Source organism: Larimichthys crocea, chromosome I, assembly GCF_000972845.2.
Source record: "Larimichthys crocea isolate SSNF chromosome I, L_crocea_2.0, whole genome shotgun sequence".
NCBI lineage: Eukaryota > Metazoa > Chordata > Actinopteri > Sciaenidae > Larimichthys > Larimichthys crocea.
In genome coordinates this window covers 29376556-29399092 of record NC_040011.1, presented here as the reverse complement: position 1 = coordinate 29399092, position 22537 = coordinate 29376556, and the positions used below count along the sequence as shown (strand labels likewise).

Below are 22537 nucleotides of genomic sequence, written 5' to 3'. Positions count from 1 at the left end.
TTCTGTTCCAGCGCTGCCTATTCTGTGTGAGGTGATATGCCACTGTGTGTGAATTGATAAATTAGCAGGAACATGCAAGAAGGAGGTGATTCTAGCAAGTGAGTTGAGAGATTACTGGGTGATTTTTTACAAATCCAATGAATTTTTACAAAGTTCTTCTGTCACTGAGTCATCCGCGAAGATGATCTTTTCTGTGCAACATGAACTATGACAGCATTAGTAATATCCCCCAGGCTTGCAAAGCAGGGTCTTACACTGAACTGTGTAATCAAACACTAACTTTAATAAAATATTGCTGAATATTGTTGTATTATAAATTGACATCAAACAAAAACAGAAATATGGAACAAAACAGTGGAACTACTCTCCTAAAAACTAAAGTAAGACACATGCCATGGTTTGCCAGCAACATTATCTGCTGAGAGTGAAAAAGTTTGAGCAGTATGTTATTGTGAAAAGTACAGGAAGAACACTGACAGTCCTGCTCTCACTGACCAAAGACTAGTGAACTTTGGGCTTGTGTGCTGCAGACTTGAACTGCAAGATGAAGAGAAACACCAAAAAGGAGGGTTGACGGTCAGACGCCACAACGCAATTAGAATCAACATAAAGTTGTCTAACAATTGAAATGTCCTTGAGGTGAGATGAATATTTCACTTATACAACAATGCAGACAACTGAAAAGACATTTTCATGTCACTCTTTGCAAAATCTTTGAGTACAGCTGCCTTTGTGAAAGAAATATTAGAAATATTAATTCAATGTGAAGAAGAAACTTTTTACTATGTTGTTCTTAATGGGAAAAAAGTTTCTGAACACATTTCTGTTACTTTCCCAATAAAATACTGCAGTTTGAATAAAAATAAATATGTGACATTTAAACTTTTCAGTCATATTCTTACAAGAACATGATTATGACAGTGGCAAAGCAATTTCACAGAGAGATATAAAAATCAGTTGGGTCTTACAAGGGTTGGTTTACAAGGGTTTAATTACTTTGCAGAACTTTCTAGAAACCCACACTGACAAACATGACCGTTTATAGAACCGTTGAACTGAAGTCACACAATGGTTTTGAGGTTTTCGATCACCAACAACAATGTCTATAGAAACAAGAAAAATGGTCATGTGACATGCAGATTTATTGTAAATGTAACTTATGTAAAGCATAGTCATAAAGCAACATTGCACACTACCATGCTCTAGTGATCCTTGTGAACATGTACATGCAGAATGAGCATAAGACTTACATTCACAGAGGTTATCTTGCCAAGTTGACAGGCCTCCTGCAAAGACAGAAAAAGAGTAATTTCACATCACTGTCTGACTGTAACTCTTCAGAGGATTTACTATGGAAATTGATATTTGGAGCGCACAAAGGAATCAGCACTTGGAACTTTCCAGTCTTCTTAAAGTCAGTCAGAGTTCACAACTGACAACCTCATAGATCTGGGGATTTAAAGTGTTTTTTTTTTAAAGCTGGAATTGAGATTTAGGATATATATTGATTTCTTCCTCAGACGCAGAGTTTGTGCAGCAGATTTCCGTGCTCAGTTGGCACACCAGGAAACCGGACTGCAGAGTACACACCCTCTCCCCAGAAATGTAAAGAATAGGGCAAGCCTGACATCCTGACAACACAAGCCACACAACTGACATTTTGATAAAGATGTTTTCTCTGCATGTCAGAGAGGAAAGTGAACAGAATATCAAATGAAGCATCAAAAATTAACAATAAACAGCGACAAGCTTCTAAATTGGGAACAAAAGACACCCGCAAGCCTGCAAAATAGCATCCTCTCTCTGGGGACTGAGATAACTCACAGAGAGATAAGAGTATTTAATTTTTAATCACCAATTTTGTTTTCTTTGTACTGTGTATGATAATCTGAGTACATGACTTGATTTGCAAAGAAAATAGAAGAAATCTGGCAGTGAGGAGGCACTTAGACAGGGTAGAGACAGGGAGGACTGCTGGGGTGGAACGGTAAAACAATGAACAGGAAGCAAGTTCATGTCAACAGATTATCCCACAATAATTGTTCACCAAGGGATGCTGCTACTGACTGAGCGATGGAGCAGTAAAACCAAAGCTATTCATCAAACACAAAATGGAGCTTCATGTGGACAACTAAATTTGATTTAAAAGCGAGGACCCCGAACCTCTGATAACAGTATCACCAATATGTCACCAACAATTTGTTTCTGCTCAGGATTTTCTTTTTTTAAATATATATTTTATAATATGGTGGTTATCATTTTATAGCTATTATGGCGTTGCTCTGCTGTAAGCCAAGTTGTGCTGAGAGAATTACTTTTAGCAAAAACAATAACTTCATGTGGTTTAGAACAGGGGTTTTCAAAGTGTGGGACAGTGGGCCTCCCCTAAGAGAACTCAAAAGCAGCCCCAAGGGTTAGGGTTATGTTATGTAATAAATGTCATTCACATCTTTTTTAAACATATTTGTAAAAACATTTTAAATATCTTTATTTGTGAATGTGCTCAACTATATTTTTTAAACACAATCTTTGCGTATGTTTTTAACATCTTTTTAAAACACATGTTAACATCTGTGTGTTTTTAAACATATTTAAATACATTTAAACTAATTTTTTGTTAAAAAAAAAACTTCACACAATTTAACTTTTCAGCTGATTTTTTAAACATATGTTCATCATCCGATGTTTGCAGGACGAGTAGCCCCAAAAGTTCTCGCGCCTTATTGGCAGGATCCGTCTCTGCCAGACTAATAATGAACATGTCTTCACCAGTGTGGTCGTTTTTCATAGTGGCAGAAGATAACAGCAGTTATTAACATCAGTTGTTTGCAAATGTTGTTCAGAAGGATTCCGAGAGGAGGAAAGAAGACTTTGAGTTTTAAGACGACGCGATGTTTGAAACAAGCGGTGTTAAAGAATATGAAGCAGCAGGTAGCAGCTAGCGGTGCTGCTCAGGCTAAAACAACACAGAGTGTGGTTGATTGACGTCTGTCACCTGTCGACCAATCAGAGTCCGGAGAATCTACATTCACCTTTGACCCACCAATGACGATCCAGAACGAAGTAAACCCAAAGGTAGTATATCACAGCAGGAGGTCTCACTTCACTGTCAAAGCCTCTTTGCCAACCAGGAGCTTCGTGACTGATTCAAACTAAAGCAGAGACATAGCAGGAGACACTAGCAGCGTTTCTTCGCGCTGGAATAGAACTTTTGACACGAAACAGCAAAGATAAGACATACCGTGTCGTTTTGTGGATTGTTTTGCTACTCTTTGGGGGCTAGCTTGTCGAGTTTTCATCGCACAGTGATGAGACACATATCTTTGTAAGATATATTTTTATTTTTTCCCCCGCCGCGCCTCCCCTGAAGTCCTCTGGCGCCCCCCAAGGGAGGCACGCCTCACACTTTGAAAACCGCTGGTTTAGAAGCTCTGTTAAATAATATTTCATATATATATATATATACATATGTTTCTGAATCAACATCTGGCCCAGCATGTGATCAACTCATGATAGCCCTCAGTTCCACCCACTGCCATCATCAGTGTGCTGCTCTTGTGCTTCACTCTAAATTGGAAAGTGGTAAGTTTTTCAAATATAGCTAACAAAATTCAGAACTGCATGTCTTTAAGTCATTAATATTAATTATTTAGAGTCTAGTACGTATACTTCAGCTAAGGCTAGATTTTCAGCTAGAGAGCCAGTTATATTATACTTGAGTTGGTGGAGACTGAAGAGCTGAAAAACAAATTAAGAAAAACTTTGGAAAGTAACATGACTCCTAATGAATGATAATGAACTTTGTGTCTGCTTGATGTGAAGTTAGGCAACAGCAAAAACCGCACAGTCTCAATCTAGCACATGACTGTTCTGCATGTGGAGACATATATAGGTTGTTTCTAAGTAGATCTATAACCTTGTCATAAGCTGGTTAGTATAATTCATATTGTACCTATCACTAGACCAGACTGATACTGTGGCTTGCTACAGCACTAACCCCTATAAATTAACTGATCAGGATAAGGAATGTTGAATCTTTCTTCTTTTTTTCCCTCCTTTTTGCATATCTGAGCACGCCAACGTTTGTCAGGTCTGTTTGAGGTGTTGCTCATTTGCATCCTCTGACTGGTCATTTAAAGCAGGATTTTACTTGAGGCTGCCATACGGCAGTTGTTTCTTCTCTAAGTAATGTTTTATTCAACATCTCTCGTGACACATACTTCAAGTTAGAGACCTTGCCAACCAATTAAATATATGATAATGTACATGAGGGATCTGAGAAGGTGACCCATGGTTGTCTCATATTTAGATGACATTCAAAATAGTAGTTGTACATCTGATTGCTGTAGACTATAACTGTCTGAGTTTTCTTTTTTTTCTCCTTTTTTTTCTCTCCTCAATATGGACTGGTCAGTGACCTTCTCTCCATATATGCCTCTCAAACTAGCAGTTTCAAAGCACTCACATGCAAGCCTGGGAGAGAGTTATGCTTAAGATAAGTGCATTTGTTGGTGAACCACATCAAAGTACAGAGGGATGTCTTAGCAAGCAAAGGCAGTGGAGCTCGAACTGAGGCTTTGATCACCCCAGGCACTCTGATCATTAAAATATTGGATAAATAATTGATTAAAAACACCAGACCTTATTGTGCTCTGTTCTGTATCCAAACGTATCCCAATTCTGAGATGCAGTGGCTCAGCAATGAATAAATAACAAATGCAGGTACAAATGACATGAACATACATACATACGTACATTTTATTGTATTATATGGCAGGCTTTCACACAACGTATTCAAGTAATTAAATCTGATATTGTTGTAACATATAAACATTCTGTCATGCTGACTACAGTGCAGTCTTCTGAGTTCCCGAGAGTTCCAGTATGAACTGGAGACAGGTTGAAGTGCTGCACAACCCTTTTTCTCAGTAAGGGTCTGAGCTATGGCACGGCAGGCTGGCACAGAGGTAGAGGGACAGGATAATAATCAAAAGCCATAGACAGAATGTAGGTAAGAGTGCATTCCAGCTGTGCGTAGGTGACTGGAGGGTAGCTAATATTACATCTACGGTGGAAAGCAATCCTACAGTCTGCAAGAGAAAAAAAACAATGAGCCCATGTGTACATATCAGGGATATTAAAAAAAAAAATCCATCAACTTTTGTACATAGGCGACTAAATCAATCTCCCTCAGTCTACATACATTAGCATTTAGAGTATAAAAATAAATGCAAAATAGTCAAAATTCATTCCAGGTCCTACTTATAACACAAAGCCAAAGAGTTCTTTATTTATTACGTACCTCTCAGGATTAAAAGACATCCTTGTAGTAGTGAAGGTTTGAGTCTTTTTTTTTGTTGTCCTTACTTAAGTATGCATTACAGTAAGAAGTGTACTTTGCTACTTTTATAATCATGACTCTCTACTGTTTGTTGCTACAATTTGAATTATATCCAAACCTTTCATCTGCATTTTTGTTGTATCAGAGACACACAGGAAGCAGAAGTGCTGCGAAGCGCTGCCTGTAACCTTTCGGCGCACACCAATTGGGCTTTTCAGAGAGAAAGAGAGAGAGAGAGAAAGAGAGAGACCTCACGGGCTCACAATTTGCGGCTATAGTTTTGGTGTTCCATTTTTTTCTGCACAAATCTGGCAAGAAAACACACTGCAGGCCAATAAAAACGATGAAAGGAGGCACAGGTTTGGAGGTGACAGCACTGAACAGAACAGCATAGGAGCTGGCAGTAATTTAGGGACTGAAGATTTGTAGAAACAGAAAGCAAATGGAGACAGATTAGACCCCTGGCCTGACTGTTTGTTTGCAGTGCATTGGGGGAAATTTATGCTAAAACCACAGGGTTTATGCAGGTTCAAAAACATTCTTAGGATACTTTTAACAGACTAAATTCCTGCTCTTTCTGTGTATTGGTTTAGAAAACAAATCATCTTAGTTTGATCCTTTTATTCCTTTTCCATTTATCATAGAAATAGATATTTTCTACATGGATCTCCACTGGTAAAAAAGTTCCTAATGCTCTGAGCAGAATAATTTAGAAAACTTTATTTTAGCATCTTCTAGTATAGAGAATAATATTTTAGTAATGTAACAGTGATTCTGTCTAAGTACAGATAACTAGTAGTGCATCATTTTAGTAATTTTAGAGGCTGACCAGATCAATATGTTGCAACAAAAATCCTGTATTGTGATCTAGGAAATATAAAGAAGTTATCTCCTGTCAGTTTGTAACATAGTAAACCTATTTACTGTAAGTGACTGACAATATTCTGAGCGCTGTCTCAGCTTATGTTATGTTCATGATGTGAAGCTCTTATTTCATCAGTGCCTGAATTGAAGCACCACTAAAAAAACACAGCTGGCAGCCCCTAGGCTATACATTAAAGTAATATAACTTATTTGTACGCAAGCAAAAAAAAAGCTAGAGGTACAGCTTCCAGAGACAGACATCTCTAAACACATAGCCAATCAAAAAACCACTGCTGCAGTCTGTAATGCAGCGGCTGGGATTCAACTTCAACCTGTGGTCCTTTGCCGCATGTCATCCGTAACCCTCTCCCCCTTTCACAAAGAAAGGTGAAAAAGCCCCCGAATTTTGTAAATATTTAGTGAAATTACTAAGGAATAACAATCAACTTCATAGTTCTTATTTCCAGCAAATATTGGTGTCAGAATGATGTTGGCTTCACAATGACACATTACATCATAGTGTAAACCCAACATTTAACCATCTTTTATATATCCTCACTCAAGTGGCTTACCTCTGCATCTGAAAACTATTCCAATACGAAGCTGTGCTGAGTTATGTCCATTAGCAGTAAGTTCAAAGTAAAAAAATAAATAAATAAATAAATAGCCGCCTTGTTGCAGTTTGTGAAAATAATTGAAGAGTGTATGATGTGATAACTTCAAGCTACACTGAAAGCATTAAAAGTCCTCGTCCCTGGGGTCCCCATGCTCCTAATAGTTTAACACTAATGAGATCTGCTGCTCCCATCTGTACAGCCTCCACACATTACAGTTTATTTCATAGTGTAAATACCTTTGAAGGTGGGCGGAAGCACGGTACGAGGCAAAGAGACAGGAAGCATGGTAGCTCTAGCCACAGTCTGTTGAGTTGCCAAAGCTCACCCTTGCGTATTTCACATTTGTTTTGACTCAGACTCAGGGGTTCATTGGTGAGCCTCACTATAGTGTGCTGCTGTTCAATTCAGCTAGTCTCCCTGCATGAAGTCTGTGAAAATAATGGTCGAGCAGGACTTGTCAGGACTGCTCGGTATTCTAGAAATGTCAGGGCAGTGCCAGAGTGTACGACTTAAGCTGTTCAGAGAGAGTGGGAGAAAAAGCAGGTGGCCTGCTATCAAGTGGTTATCCCCACGGATGAGATAGATGTGACCGAATTCATCAATAAGAGAAAAAAATGACAGCTTTGTCAGGTGGCCGTGTCACAATCACACATGCATGCAGACATATGCACGTAATACAAATATTCACATTGGAAAACTTGGACGTTCATGCCATCTGCTCGTGTACAGGCACAAGAGATGTGACTATCTCAGCCAAGAATCAGTGGGCAGAGTTCAAGTTTACATCCCTTGTATTTCTGGCAAACGCAGCATGTCTTTGACAGTGTGATAAAACTGTTGCAAACAAAACACCTCCTCATCAAAAGGGGCTAATAAAGTCTTCAATATACTTAAGTGTAGCCTTAGATAAATAGAATCCCCATTTCTCTGCATTGGTGTTCAGTTGTCCAAAGTGTATTGATGTACTTATTGACATTCAATAAAGGGAAACCCTCTCAGCAAACCACGCAGGGTGGTGTAAATCCTGTACACTTCTTGAGTGTGCACGAGGAGCAACTTTCCTCTAACACAATTACGAGACAGCAATAATGTCACAGCGTGTTCGAACCAATTTTGATTTACAAGTGGACAACATGTTGCCTTTTCATCAGCTTATTATTATTAAGTGGTCTCTATATGTGTGTTTCCCCAGGACAATCCCCCTTGTTGCTTCACTCTTAGTGAGGTATTGATCCTCCCAGTGTACCAGGCCCTCCTGATTTCATTAGGCTAGCTGCTGTTAATTACTCCACACTCTAACCTTTTGCTGTTTCATTTGGACCGACAAATTGGGTGAATTAAAAAAAGGGGGAGGTAGGAGAAGGAAAATAAAGAAAGGGAGAAAAAAAAAACTCCCTGGCAGCTGTAGTGTTGGACCCCCTCCTTCTTTGTGGCACTCGTGTCAGAATCCCAAGCGGCGTAATAATTAAAAAAGTTCATCAATGTTCTCTTTGCTCATCAAATTATGCAGAAGGAGGCTACTCCGGTAATTGTTGCCGAGGATTCATTTACAAAAACCATACCAGCTAGATCTAGTAACGTTGTCTCGGGAGTTGGGGAATTATGCCTTTTGCGCTTCTTTATATATTTGTAAAAGGTTTCGCACTGATCATTAAAGCACATATTATTCATTTATGCATATCTATTTACAAGGACCATGTGACAGTCATATCTAACTTCAGAATTTTGTTTTGCACCCCTCATTACTGACACACCAATTTGTCTTCTTAGTGAAGGTATTAAAAGAGTATGATATGACACATTGCTGCAAAGTTATAATTAGACCTCATTTAATACCTTATGTCATGAGATTACATGTGCAGTGCGTGGCATCTAAAGCATACTTAAATCGCAGGGGGATGTAATTGATTAACCATATGAGACTGGGAACCAGATGATTGGGATGATGCTCTAAATCCATGTTAAATCAATATAGCCACTTCCTACACATCAAGGGATTATTGAGAGAAATTACTACCAGCTGTAATTGCTTACTTACAACACATCAGATAATTTGTAGCTCTGTGCACCAATGTGTTTATTTGTACAAGTGAGTCAAAAACACTCCAACAGGGATACTTTAAGTAATCACCTGCTTTAAAGTGGGACAATGTTTCAACATGGGTACATTACCAACCAAGCAAGTGACATTTATAGAATCTTTTTGGAACCTTGATATGAGAGATGCCCTTTCCTCAAGGTTGAGCACATTCTAGTTGAAAAGATTTTACATGATGCAGAAGGAGCCATTCAGAGTACTCCCTTTGGCCGAGATAATAACTTCATCATAATTAGCTTGTGGTGCTCAGGAGTGTTGAATTGTCGGTTGCAGTGGGATCTGGGCTGATTTATTGCTTGATTTAATTACGTATCAAAATTCAATTAGACATGCTTTCAACCAAATTCAAAGTGAGTTTTGTCAAGCTGTCCCTTGAAATCAGGCGCGGCTTGAAGGGCATCCTTCATAATGCAGTGACATCTAACTTAATAATTATCTCATAGCAAAAATCATTCATCTGCAAAAAGATGACAGAAAAAACAACAACAACAAAAAATATGCTATGCCACTTTTAGAGATGTGCTTTTTTTATTCTTCTGTTACTTGTTTCACATCTGAACTGACATCAAACAGCATCAAATAGTGCGAAACAGACCTTGATTCAGGAGTGATGTGAAGAGAGTTGCAGGTACTTTACCAAGTGAAGATACATGACAAAATGCTCTTTGAGGTTCACTACGGCTTGGGAAGTGTCTGGCTTTCTTTACCCACATCACTCACTACCTACTCACCCCCTTTTGCTCCAGACTACACTAGGGAAAAAGGGGGAGCTGTTTTGAATAAGTGTCACACCAGCCTCCAAGAGCTACATTGATCTTTACTACTATGCAAATTCAGGATGTCATGGTGTCTATGCTAAGAAGCCAAGGAAGGAAAGGAATATTTCAGCCGGAGGTCTGTGACTTAAGTGTAGTCCTTTACCAGTATTGTAAATACACTCATTCACAATTTTATTAGGTACACCTTGGCATTACTGTGTGGGCCTCTCTTCGACCCTCAGAACAGCCAGAGCTTCTTTGAGGCATTCACTCAACAAGGTGCCAGAAATGTTCCATAGGGATTTTGATCTATACTGACTTGACAGTGTAGTCTTTGCAGTTTTTCAGTGGCACAAATGCTGTGAATATCCCACTTCACCTCATCCCAAAAGTGTTTTATTAGACGGTGATCTGGGGACTGTGCCGACCATTGGAGTAAAGTAAAGTAATTTCCTGGGCACCATCTTGAGACAATGACACATTATCCTGCTTGAAAATCCATTCTAAAAAAACCCCAAACAAAACCAAAAAAAAAAAAAAACAGTACACTGTCAATATGAAACGTTGCACCCGGTCAGCAACAAAGGTAGCTGTATTTATAGAAACAAAAATAAAAATACACCAAGTACTGGCAGTCATAAGGCAGTCTTCTGCTTCCGGTCAAGCTTCTATTTTTTTTCTAGCAATATCAAATATTCGCTGAAGTGACACACCGAACACTCTGCCCTGCCTTATCACCAACACACCATACATATAGTCCCCTTGGCTAAGGTTTGAACATGCTATTTTTTTTACTTTGTGTTATTTTGCATATGTGCAACATATTGCATTTTCTGTTACGTGCACTAGACAGCTACTGTATTTTTTGAGAGTATGCCACTGTCCTCTTTTCCAGCTCTCAAGCCTGTTGACATAGAGGAGCATATATATATATATATATATACATATATAATTTTTTTTTTTAGATTCACTTCCTCAATTAGCACCTCCTGTTTCTTTACTTGTCTTGATTCTTTGCTTGTTTGGTGATAGTATGCCAGCTGTAGCTGTCACAATGGATGACGATAATCTTGTTAATGCGTAACAATAGCCAGAACTTCACAAGTGACAGTCTCTGCAGTATAAATACAATAACACATTTCCTGTCCAGTTATAGCTGGACAGAGCAGAGAGATAAAGTGGAAAGATACAAAATCAAAAAAAACAACAACAACAAAAGACAATCAAATGCAGCACTTTGTATACTATATTACGGTTCATTATTTGCTATGTGGTCCTGGTTTATGGCCATCTACAAGAAATGAAGACTCGTGGCCCAGCAAAGATATTGCTAGACAAACTGAAAAGATGGACAGGAAGAAAGTAAGTGCCTCAGAAACAGTATATTCACTAGGCCCCAGTGCATTAAAATATTATCCACAATGTTACACATATTGTATGCTGACAAAACACTTAGCTACACCCACAATCTTTCTGTACATGGTTGACTGCCAGTGGCAGCAGGGAGGGTTTTTGTAGGTTTTAATGTCCATGCTTCTGAGTCATGTTACAGATGATTTGACTTGGGACACATTTTATTTTATTACACTATGTACTGATCACTTCTGCTACCATTAGGGATTGAAAAAAAAATTTGAGTGATCTGTTAAATATCCTGTGGCTTTAAGAATATGTGATATTTATGGGCTTTATTGTGCCAAGAAAACATTTTCCTGCACATTACCCCAGTAACCTCAACAGAAGGGGACAGATGCATGGATTTTAAATTCAGTGTTGATCATTTGCATGTTTTCTCCATTCACCAGAGATTCGGTTTCAATGATCATATGCATATGAGATTATGTTAGGTCCATTTTAAAGTCCATTGGTCTCCCCCCCGTGTGTCATAATATGCAGATTTCCACAACCGCAACTACTTTGACCACAGAGGAGGTAGATGTGGCATGTAACTGGGTTAAAACCAGACGGTAGATTTTGTTGACACATGCATGGGGCCTGCACATTTTGCTGGACAGTGAGTGAACCTCTCAGTCCTGTTTGCATTTTCTGCCTGCCTGTAGAGTGACTCAAAAAGCTTGACTTGTTGTCTGGAGGAGTGAGCTGCATTAATAGGAGGGGTGGATGTAATAAAGCGGCCATTAAGTGTACTGTCAAAGAGGAAACATGGTGGAAAAAGAGAATGAAAAGCTCCTTGATGTGCCAAAACCTGAGTTTATCAAGATTTACCAGTAATGTGAATTGTTCATCCGTTTGATCGCTCTCCCTTTGAAATGTGTGACAGTTCTCTTCATTGAGATTGGCAGAGGCATTGTCCATAGCCTGTGATGTGCAATGACATACTGTATCACAGGCTCATGTTTGCAGCAGAGAGTCATTGTCATTCACTGACAAACATCAAGCAAAATGATGATACTGATTAACAATCTTCAGAACATTTATGGAAACGATCTCCAGAAAAGTGGGAGTTTCTTGTGACTTAAATTTAGAAACTGATGGACACAAATGGCTGGATGTAATGTCATTCAGTTTATTTCATCTGAGTTTCAAAATATATCCACTGCCATTCTTCACACATTACCAAAAGCACAAAGATTCCACAAAGAAGCTTGTGAAACATAAAACAGCCCACCTGACCATGTTAAAACCGTGTTAAAAACGTTGAAAAAAGAAGTGATTATACTTTATTAATGTCTCGAATTATAATAGCCTTCTCTCTGCTGAAGTGTTGACAAGTCTCACTTAAAAATGTATTTTTAAGTGAGACAGTAATTAATTCATTCATTGCTATCACAGTTATATGTAATCTCTAACCCTTAAGAGATTTAAAATTAAAAATGTATCAAAGAGAATTTTATGCATCTGGAATGTGCATACAATGGTTTACTGAGTTACAAGTCAAAAAAGTCTACAGACTGGATCACAACCTTAACTTTTGAAGATCTTACTGTATCTCATATCTTTACGATCCTTTAAATGAGATTAAATAATTAATCACCATACCAGTATTTGCTATGTCATTCCAATTTGCAAACAGCTATTTTAACTAATCCCGTGACTAAATTAAGGAACAGTTTCTCAGACACATTCCCTCAGAAAGAGTACACTACACTGTAAAAGCCCTGTTAGACTGATTATCACTATAGCAAGTTTATCATCGGCAACGCTTAATGATGATGCTGTTAAGTGAAAAAGAGTGCGACTGTCAGGAGGTTTTTAATATTGTAAATGAGGACTTTTTTGTGCAGTATCTTTCTTTTTAATAAATTGCTCTTTACTCTGGACAAAACAAAAAGATAATACAGTCTGTAAAAGCTTGCGACACCCAGACAAGGCCTGTTGGTAAAATCGTAACAAAAGCTAAAGAACAAACAGTGAAATAGGTCAGTAGAAATTATTGCTTTAAAAGAGAGCGCATACACAAAGAAAAAAACAAGTTGTTACTTAATTAGAGTAACATTCAATGCACCCACAAGAGCTACTTTGATCACTGCTTCTACCGATAAAATATTAACAGTCAACATGATCAATATTTAGAATAGTTTACAGTGCCTCTTCTACTGTCTCCAGTGAGACCAGTGTCAAGTTCATGAATATTTTCTCAGGTAATCTATATGAAACTAGACAATTACTTACTGTCCTTGGTTGCAGCAAATCCTTTTCTACATAAAGTCTATATATCTACATATTGTTGGCAGCTTTTGGAAGCATTTTTTGGGTACACAGTAAAGAGGCAGTAAGATTAAATACTGGGTCAGGACATCGTTTTTCCTCCTTTGTTACTAATGGTGACTTGTACGGCATGGATTTTATTAAATCTTTTTCTTCAACTGACAACTTGTTTCCAATATGTAGTGTAACTGTCAAATCTTGAGAAGAAACACAGACAATTCTTCTTGTGACACCAGTGGCACAGTCTTGGTAAAACATTGATAAAGTACAGAGACAAGGCTCCCAGTCATATCCCCATTTGCTCCATGCATATCTTCCTCAAATATGTTGATGTCAGTTTTTCTGGCAGTGCAGTCAGTTAAAAGTGTGCCATTGATGTAATTCAAAAGCCGCAGAGTAGAGCTGTCTCTCCTCCTCAGCCTGCCTCCCCCAATTGGGGTCCATCATCATCACCAAAACAAACTTCTCTTCACTGCCAGTGTAATTCTTTCCTCCTCTCCCACCACTGAGCAGTCATATTAATATCTTTGTAGAAGGCAAATGTGTGCTCCAGGAGGCCAGTCCCATGTGCTTTTTTCCCAAACCTCTTGCTGTTTCTCTGGCCACAGCCAAGTGCATTAACATATGTTCTCACAGTGCACAGTGCTACTCTGCATTGGTAAATGCCTTATTACAGCAAGACCGGCTCTATGCTCTTCCATTGAATATCCATAAGTAGTAAAACACAGCCATATCTACCCACTCAGAACAGTAGGGATGTGTCTCACATGACAGGGGGGGGCTCCTTAACATTTAGTCAGAGGCCCTCTTTGTCAAATTGATATTCCTCCCACTCACCGTAATGGCAGGTGGTAATAATGACAAATAAAGGCAATATTGCTATTGCATGGTACACACTGAGCGTAATAAGGTCATCTGCTGGTTATGTTTTTTTTCTCCCTCCCATATTTATGCCTTTTTAGCATGCAGAGTCAAATTCTCTCAGTATGACTTACATCTCCAAAGACTACGGCAGTGTGAAATATTCAAAGGAAGAGGATGAGAAAAATATCCTGAGCAATGCAGCATGTTCTTGCCTAGAGAGCTTACACGCTTGTAATCATTTCCAAACTGCAATTTCCTCCTATTATTCCATTTGTTTTTTTTCCTTTTTTTTTTGTTTTCTTTTTTAAATTTTTTTATCTTTCTGTCTGAACTTACAGGGACTTGAATTACAAGAGCATTTCAGAGATCATGGCATCTGTGTCATGGAATAAATAAGTAACGACTGTGTCCTTTACAACTGGTGTAAATTTGGGAGGTGACACTCAGTGTTGTCTAGCAGGCTTTGGCAGTGATGCGCAAACTACAGTGCACCGCATATAGCAAACCTAACAGGAGCAAAAATAATGAGGCACATTGAGACACTTCTCATAGTATAGCAGGATATTTTTTGACAAGACATGTTTGCAGTTAATTTAACTGATATGTCAATATGTACAATGTGTATTTAAAAACTACATGAGCTCTTCAGTTCATAACACAAAGAGGTGATGACATCTAGGGAATTACTTGACATATTAACGTGAATTAAAAATGCAGCTTGATTAGCACCTACAGGTAAAGTCTTGTATGATGACTATAAATTGTGAAATTGGAGAACTGACGACGCACCCACTAGGTTATCTATGGATGCAGCTTGCTGATGATTATGATGATTGCTTCTAAAACACAGCTTTGGGTAGAATATATTTGCAGATATAAACCGGCCTCTGAGGTTAGTATGCTTGCGGTCATTTGCTTCTTAGGAGTTTTTTCGAGATTTATTTTTCATTTCGAATTTGGGTTGATCTTTGCTCTGTCTGCCAAAGACACATTTGTGATGTGTAGATCTGAAGACAGATGCTAAAAGAATGTGTATCAAACACGAAAGATAGATCACAAAGAACTAAGGGCTGGCATCCATGTCATCCCACTGCACTACATTGATTTATAATGGTAAGGAAGAAAAAATAAGAAGCCAGGATACATCACTGAAACATGAAGGTGTTGAATAATACTTTGCTCATGAATAAAATCATTAAAATAAGCTCTTTTATAACTGAGATCATAACCGCGAATCCTGAATGTTTTGTGATTAATTCTTCATCTATAAATGAAAGGTTTTAGATTTTGGCTTTCATTTATATATTTATTTATGTTTTTAGGTATTTATGTTATTTTATTTTATTTTATTTTATATCTGCTCCTGACAGCCCAGATCATCCGAGGACACAAGTTTTGTTTGCTTTAACTTTTGAGATCTATTTCTTAGACAATCTAGTTTGAACTGCACCACTGTGCAAACTAATGAAGCCTCAAAGGCTTTATTTAAGTCATTAAACATGGAAATCTAACTACACAGTTTTCTTCTAATGGCAAACAATTACATGACAGCAACCTGGGCAAGAAAATGGATGTCCGAGAAAAAGTAATGTAGTTGCACTGTTTTTGTTTCAGCTAGGGGAATCCTATGCCTGTCCATGTACAATACAAGAAATGCTTGACTGGTCATTTACAAAAAATATGGATAATAACAACAACAATATCCTCTGTAGCCCTAAAATAATCCCAATAATATATTTTTTTACATGTTTTTATATGATATATGTAAGTGTACAGGCTCATCCATTTCAACCATTTCAAAACTCCCATTCTTCCTGAGTATTGGCGCACATATCCTCAATTCTCAATTCTTTAATTAGAAGTCATTTGGATTCTCTGTTAACATTTAATTTTCTTTACATTGGAAATCAATACAGCAATTTATCTTTGCCAGTGTAACAGTCTCATTTATTACATTAAAAGACAATGCAATATGTGGGATAGTGATTATTTCCAGCATTCGCCAACCTTCAGCTCTCCAAAATAAAACACAATTCAAAGATGTGATCCACTGTCCTGGACATAAATTAAGCTTGGTAGTGTAGCAACGAGATATTGAATTACTATTTAAAACTGTTTAAATTTATACCTGCACTTAATAGACTGGCCATAATATTCAAACATTTAGATGCTAGGTATTTAAAATGCCACCTGCATCCAGCAGAGATGGAAATTACAAATCACTTTGCTGAAATTTTATTCAGTTCAGTACAAATATCTGTATTCACTAACCCTAACCCTAACTACTCTAGTTTGTACACTATTTTCCAAATGCACCTCAGTGCATATGTGAGAAGCAATCCAATTTCTGTTCACAACGTGGTTCAGTCTGTTGGAGGTTCAAACTGTTATCTTTAGTTCAACACAAAACTAAGTCTACACAAGCAGTGTTCATTAGGTCAATACCTCAACTTGCAAGTACCACTTAAAACATTTTTCTGTAGTTACAATTTTTCAGTCAGCAGCTCTCAGTGATAGCAGTGATTTAGTAGTCAGTGCAGATAGTTATGAATTCAAATTGTTAAGTGGTTAAGATTGAAAATGAAGCACGTTTTTCCAAAATTAGTTCTGTATTATGCAAATCATATGAAGTTTCACAATAAAAATCACCATTTGTTTAATTTAGTTTGGTCAAGACAAGTAAGTTGTGGCACACAAAAAACATGCATTAGGGACCAAATGACTCATGACTAAAATTCTGTGTATGCACAAAGACAGAAATATGCATACACATTCTTTTAGTCACATTTACACATGGTTCTATTATATCTATATCCCAGTTATTGTGGAGCTTAATAAACCACTTGCATATTGAGAAAAGAGGCAAAGAAGAAGTACATTTTCACTGATGCATTGGTGAAGTTCTTCAAGAGTATTACAGCATGGCCATTACACACAGCTGTGGTTATAGCGCCCATATAACTAATTCATCAGATGTCCCTGTAAACCATCATCAAGGTAATATCTCAATCTGCATTATTAACGTAAGAACGATGATCAATGATTAATCTATAGCGCTCATACTGAAACAGACTTTACAATGTGCTTCACAGCAACGAAGGATAAAATTAAAGTTAACAGAGAGATGTATGAAAATATTAATAATAATAAAGTGAATCATTCTGAAATTATTTAATTTTAGCGTATTAAAGATCAGTGCAAAAACATAATCAGTGAAATAGAAAAAAAAAAACAATATTTCATGTCCACCTTATCGAATTGCCTGCAGCTATCTCAGCTAAAATTATGTGTACACCTGGTGGGTTGTGCACATCCTCATCTCGCATTCTAATTTCCTAGATAACTGTTTATGTGTGGGTTTATGGTACTGTTTATGGTATATACATGGTTTTCATTTATAGAAAATGTCCCCTGGCTGTGGATGACACGTTCTATTGTTTAGAACAAATCAGTGATGATTAACTGGAAGATCCCACAGAAATGAGCCAAAGCAGCAACACTCAAGCTAAAACTAAAGTAGAACAGGCCTCACACTGATCTAAAAAAGTAACTCTGTGGTACAGCAAATCTATTCAATGAAATGTGGATAGCTGACACAGCTACTCAGCTCAGCCTCAGCTCATGTGACAAATGGGACAAACTGTACATGCATCAAACTCCAGCACCAGTTATGAACTGCATTACATGAATAAGGCCTATATTCCATGTATGTATGCATATATTTAATCATTAAGATAGATGAATGGATTTTCTTACTCAATTAACTGTGCTCGACTACAGTGCGTGCTACATATAATTTTTTTTATTCACTTAGATGTAATTGCTTGGAATTTTTATGGTGAAAACTCCAACAATATGAACAGAGTTTACGTCTAATATTCCTCCCACTATTCGACACTACATCAACAGTGGCAAATTGCTTTTCTCCCAAGCCTGTTTAATGAATGAACCAATCACGCATTAATGGCACAATCTATGGAGGAGTGCTTCATGTTTGGAAACTTTCCCCATTTGAGACGCAGTTTGCAGAATTGGCTGTTGACATTGCAGGGCAGCAGGGAAGAGGAGTAATTAATGGCATTTCTTATAGTTAATGGTACAAATTCCAACATGCAAAATTAAAGACTTTGTAACAGGATGTTTTCTGTTAAATCTTGGCAAGATTAAACAAGGTAATGGTGCATGATAAAGAATTTCTGTTGCATATTATTGGGTCCTCTGCTTTAGTGGATTAACTCATGGTATATTTTTTTCACAGAAGGTCAAATATGATAATGCTGCATTTTAATAAATAACTACTTCCTCCAGCATTTATGCAATCTATATGAGCACCTCAAGTAAGATCTGTGAAAGTCACGGTTCGCGGGCCTTGAAAATAGTCCAAATCATTATGGTAGACCCTGGGACTTGGTATTATCCACCGGTCAGGCTAAGATGCTTATACATTAGCAATCTAGGGGACCAGGCAGCTGGACTGCAGTCCTGGAGCACACAATGACTTGCCATTAATAGGTTGGGGAGTGTCGGGAGAGCCCACCCTGAGCAGATATTTCCATGTGGATATGGCCTATGGCACAGGGGTACCTGCCCCTAGCCATCTGTGCTGATTTGACAAATGATTCTATATCAAAGGCCTCTGCACTGATTTGGGTGGTAATTGATTGGAAGTGAGGCCTTCAAATCCCTGATTGGTTTAGTTGGATGTAGGGGGGAGATATGTGGGAAGTGTGAGAAAAGGACAGCCAGCAAGAGAGAGAGAGAGAAAGAGAGAGAGAGAGAGAGAGACTATTCTGCAGGAGATCAGGAGAATATACTACAGGACTCTGCCTCATTTGCACTTTGAGAGAATTCTGAATGAAATTTTGTGTGATGTGATTTTTTACACACAATATGTGTGGTTCAGTTTTCACAAAACTACTCATGTCATCTCTGTGTTTCTGTTTCTGTTTCTAATGCATCTGTCAGGATATCCAATTTGTTAGTGTGTCTGTGGAGATTGGATTTCATCATTCAAAAAGAGGAATTTGGTTAGAAATGGAATATTATTGATTTGTTCCACACAGAGGTGTGGTCTGATGCAGATACATGAGCATTGCAAGTTGGGGGGAGGCATGGATTATATATTCCTTCATCAATTTCCCCTGAATTTTTGATGCTATTAACCCTTGTTGTGGAAATCATGTGACAAGAGAGATTACATCAAACACAGAAGCTCGTTGTCAGTAATTCCCCTGAGGATTACCTCAACCTCATAAACCATTATAGGAAGAACTGTGCATGGGAGGGCACACAGACACTGAATGAATGATACGCTGCATACCTATTATGTCTATGAAATATAATGTTACCCATCTTTAAGATGAAGATTTGAAGATGTAATTATAAAGTACATTTGAAGCAGTAAAACATGCTCTACGATGACATCAAGTACAATTTGAGCATATTTTGGGGGGGTCAAATGACCACTACAAATGTAATCATATTTATTTATATAACATTCTATTCTAGCTATAAAATATCAAAGCTTCCATGCTGTGACCAGCCCTTTAAGGTGTCCGAACAATAATGTATACAGTATGACATGTTGGATATTCTGCAGATAAGCCAGGAGACCTGAGAGCCATATTAATGTAACTGTTGCAGTGATGCTACATATATACAGGCCTCCTGCCTTTATTTCATGGCAGACTGACTGCACCCTATACCTTCTACCATTTGACACACACATGTGGTACTTGCTAGTGACAGATGCTGCACAGTACTGGTCCCAGAGGTCACAGATGACCTTTTGGATTGTCTGTTTTTTTCAGTCACAAAGAATTATTTGTTTGACGATGGCCACCAATGCAACCCCAGGCACCTTGATGGAGCCGTGGGTTGTTGCTGCTTGTCTTCTGAGATCACATTTACCTCAAACGAATTGTGTGTTTGTGTGTGTGTGTGTCTGTGGATGTGAGAGGAGATGAGTGAGTGAGTGAATGTGTGTGCCTGTATGCTTGCATGTGCAAGGACACGCATGTGGACGTAGATGTTCAGAAAGATGTCTCGCTAACCACCCACAGTCTGCTGGATGCCTTGAACTAAGCTTAATTGCTGCATGACTAGCCTCTTGTTTGGATGCCAGGGGGACTTTCTTTTTATTATACAGAATGAATCAGCATTAATATGTGCTTATTTAGTGGCCTTTCCTTGGCTTAAAAAATGCTGCTGTACAACGTCTCTTTTAAACATTTTATCCGTGGCAATCAGTGTGAACCTGCATGTTCGTCACTGATTTTTTCCATTGTTAGGTGGCATTTCACAGGAGAGGTTCTCATTTTGTGTGGAAATAAAACTGTGAAATGGTATCCTGGAGTTGCACGGCTTCAGTTTACCTTAGCAATTTCAGAACTGGCAGGAACAGGGTGCAGCGCAGACCCCATACTGTCAGAGGTGCTTGATCCCCACCCCCATCCTTGCCCTCTCCATCTGTCACCTAACTAGATTCCTCTGTTCGCATAGACACATAACATGTACTTATGCATGCATGCACACACATTCTTACACACAAAGTGCCAGAACATCCTCCGATAGCAAATAACTCTGAAGTATCTATTTACTAAATAACAGTTGGTTGAACACAAAATAAACATAAACTACACCGATATTTCATATGTTTTTGTTTACCACCTGCTGCTAAAAATGTTTGTGTAGAAACATGTATGTATGCTCATATCCCTGTTCACATTTCATTCGTATCCCGTTGTGCCATAATGAGAAACTGTTATTCATGTTGTAGATTCAGTAGAAAACCTTGTGAAAAACTGACACAATTTTCTACTGCCTGAAGCCTAGTGTCAGAAATATGATCTTACCCTCACCTCTTACCCTGACTGCCGTACTGTAATGATGCTCTGAGGTGAGCCCGCTCATCAATTATTCACAGAATGCAAGATTTTCACTCTTTATCTTCTCGCCAGCTAGAGGATACCATTTATGAAAAATAGAGGAGAAAATAAAAGAAAAGAGAGAGCGAGAAAAAAAAAAGCAGCAAACCGCTTGGTGGATGAATAAGAGAGTTTGCGGTGGACAGACAATGCCCTCTATGTGAGTTATAATTGTAGTTTAACAATGTGTGGACCTCTGGGATTTTCAGTATGCAATATATGGCCTTTAGACTAGGATCGCTATGGAAACCAAAGGCCCTGAACGACCTGCAGTGCCCACCCACTCGGACAGCCGTTAATCATCTTCGCTCAGATCCTGGCACTGCAGAATTTGGCCAATGTGTCAAGAAGCAATTATATATACTTAGTGCTCGGGCACCCGATCTCCTCCCTCCCCTCTCTTTCCTCGCTCTCTCACTCTCACACTCTTAATATAATCACAGAGCAGTCAGTTTAACAGCCCTCTGTTCATTTCACTATCTATCTGGGGGATGCACACAATGCAGATGAAGAGAAGTGTAAAAAGACAGAGGATATTCTATTCTGAGAACCATTTTAATCTGAATATTCTTTTCATATAAATCATATCCAGCCATTTACTCATTTTACCAGCCTCCTGAGCTGACTGACATACTAAATTAGCCCAGCTGGCCCATTGCATTCGCTGCACATATTGGGTTGGTGCGGATCATGGAGACTAATGTGAGCTGACTAGAGGGAGATTATGTTCCGCTGCTAACAGCTAAAACGTGAATAACACTATCCGCAAACCCTTGGTGTTTCCCCATTACATAAGCGCTGATCAGCTGTGTAAAAATGAAAAGAGAGAAAGTCAGAGAAAGAGAAAATGAGATGGAAATGTGGCAGCCAGATATAGATATACATAGGCAGACATATTCTGTAGAGCAATGGTTCTCAAAGTTTTGAGTGCCAATTTAGGAAGCCAGTAAAAAAAGGTACATGGGAAACAAAATAATTCTAAAACCAGTGATCTGTTTATTAAACATTAAATGCTAGAAAGCTTCCCCAGCAGCACAGGAGAACTGAGGTTTGTAAAGACGGGCTGTTGGGCAGATAAGCCTCACTGATACTGTTCAACATAACAGTTGCGCCAAGAACTTGGATTTGGTCAAGACTAGGATTTGTGATTGGTCTCATAATAGTATAGAACATTCAAATCCTTCAGCACCAAATTCATCTGTTGCAGATCAATCCATCTGTCCCCCCGAGGACCAACGAAGTAAGACTTTTCCCTGAAAGCTGCTTTTCTCATCAACCATACAGATAATGTTTTTCCTGTTGTGGCTTTTCTGGCTCACTTCCACTGCAGAGCTGTCCTCGAAATTACTAAACTTAACAGCATTGATGACAGGACGTAATTTGCGCTATACTTGCAAGGT

General features: G+C 38.4%; 1 protein-coding gene across 1 annotated transcript in view; it reads right to left on the bottom strand.

Annotated features, from left to right (window-relative positions):
* Nucleotides 1-22537, bottom strand: part of pcdh11 (protocadherin 11) — a 124604-nt gene that overhangs the window by 48756 nt on the left and 53311 nt on the right. The window contains exon 5 of the mRNA XM_019265424.2: nucleotides 1251-1286. Within this exon, the coding sequence (XP_019120969.2) occupies nucleotides 1251-1286 (36 nt within the window). The remainder of the gene's footprint in view (nucleotides 1-1250; nucleotides 1287-22537) is intronic.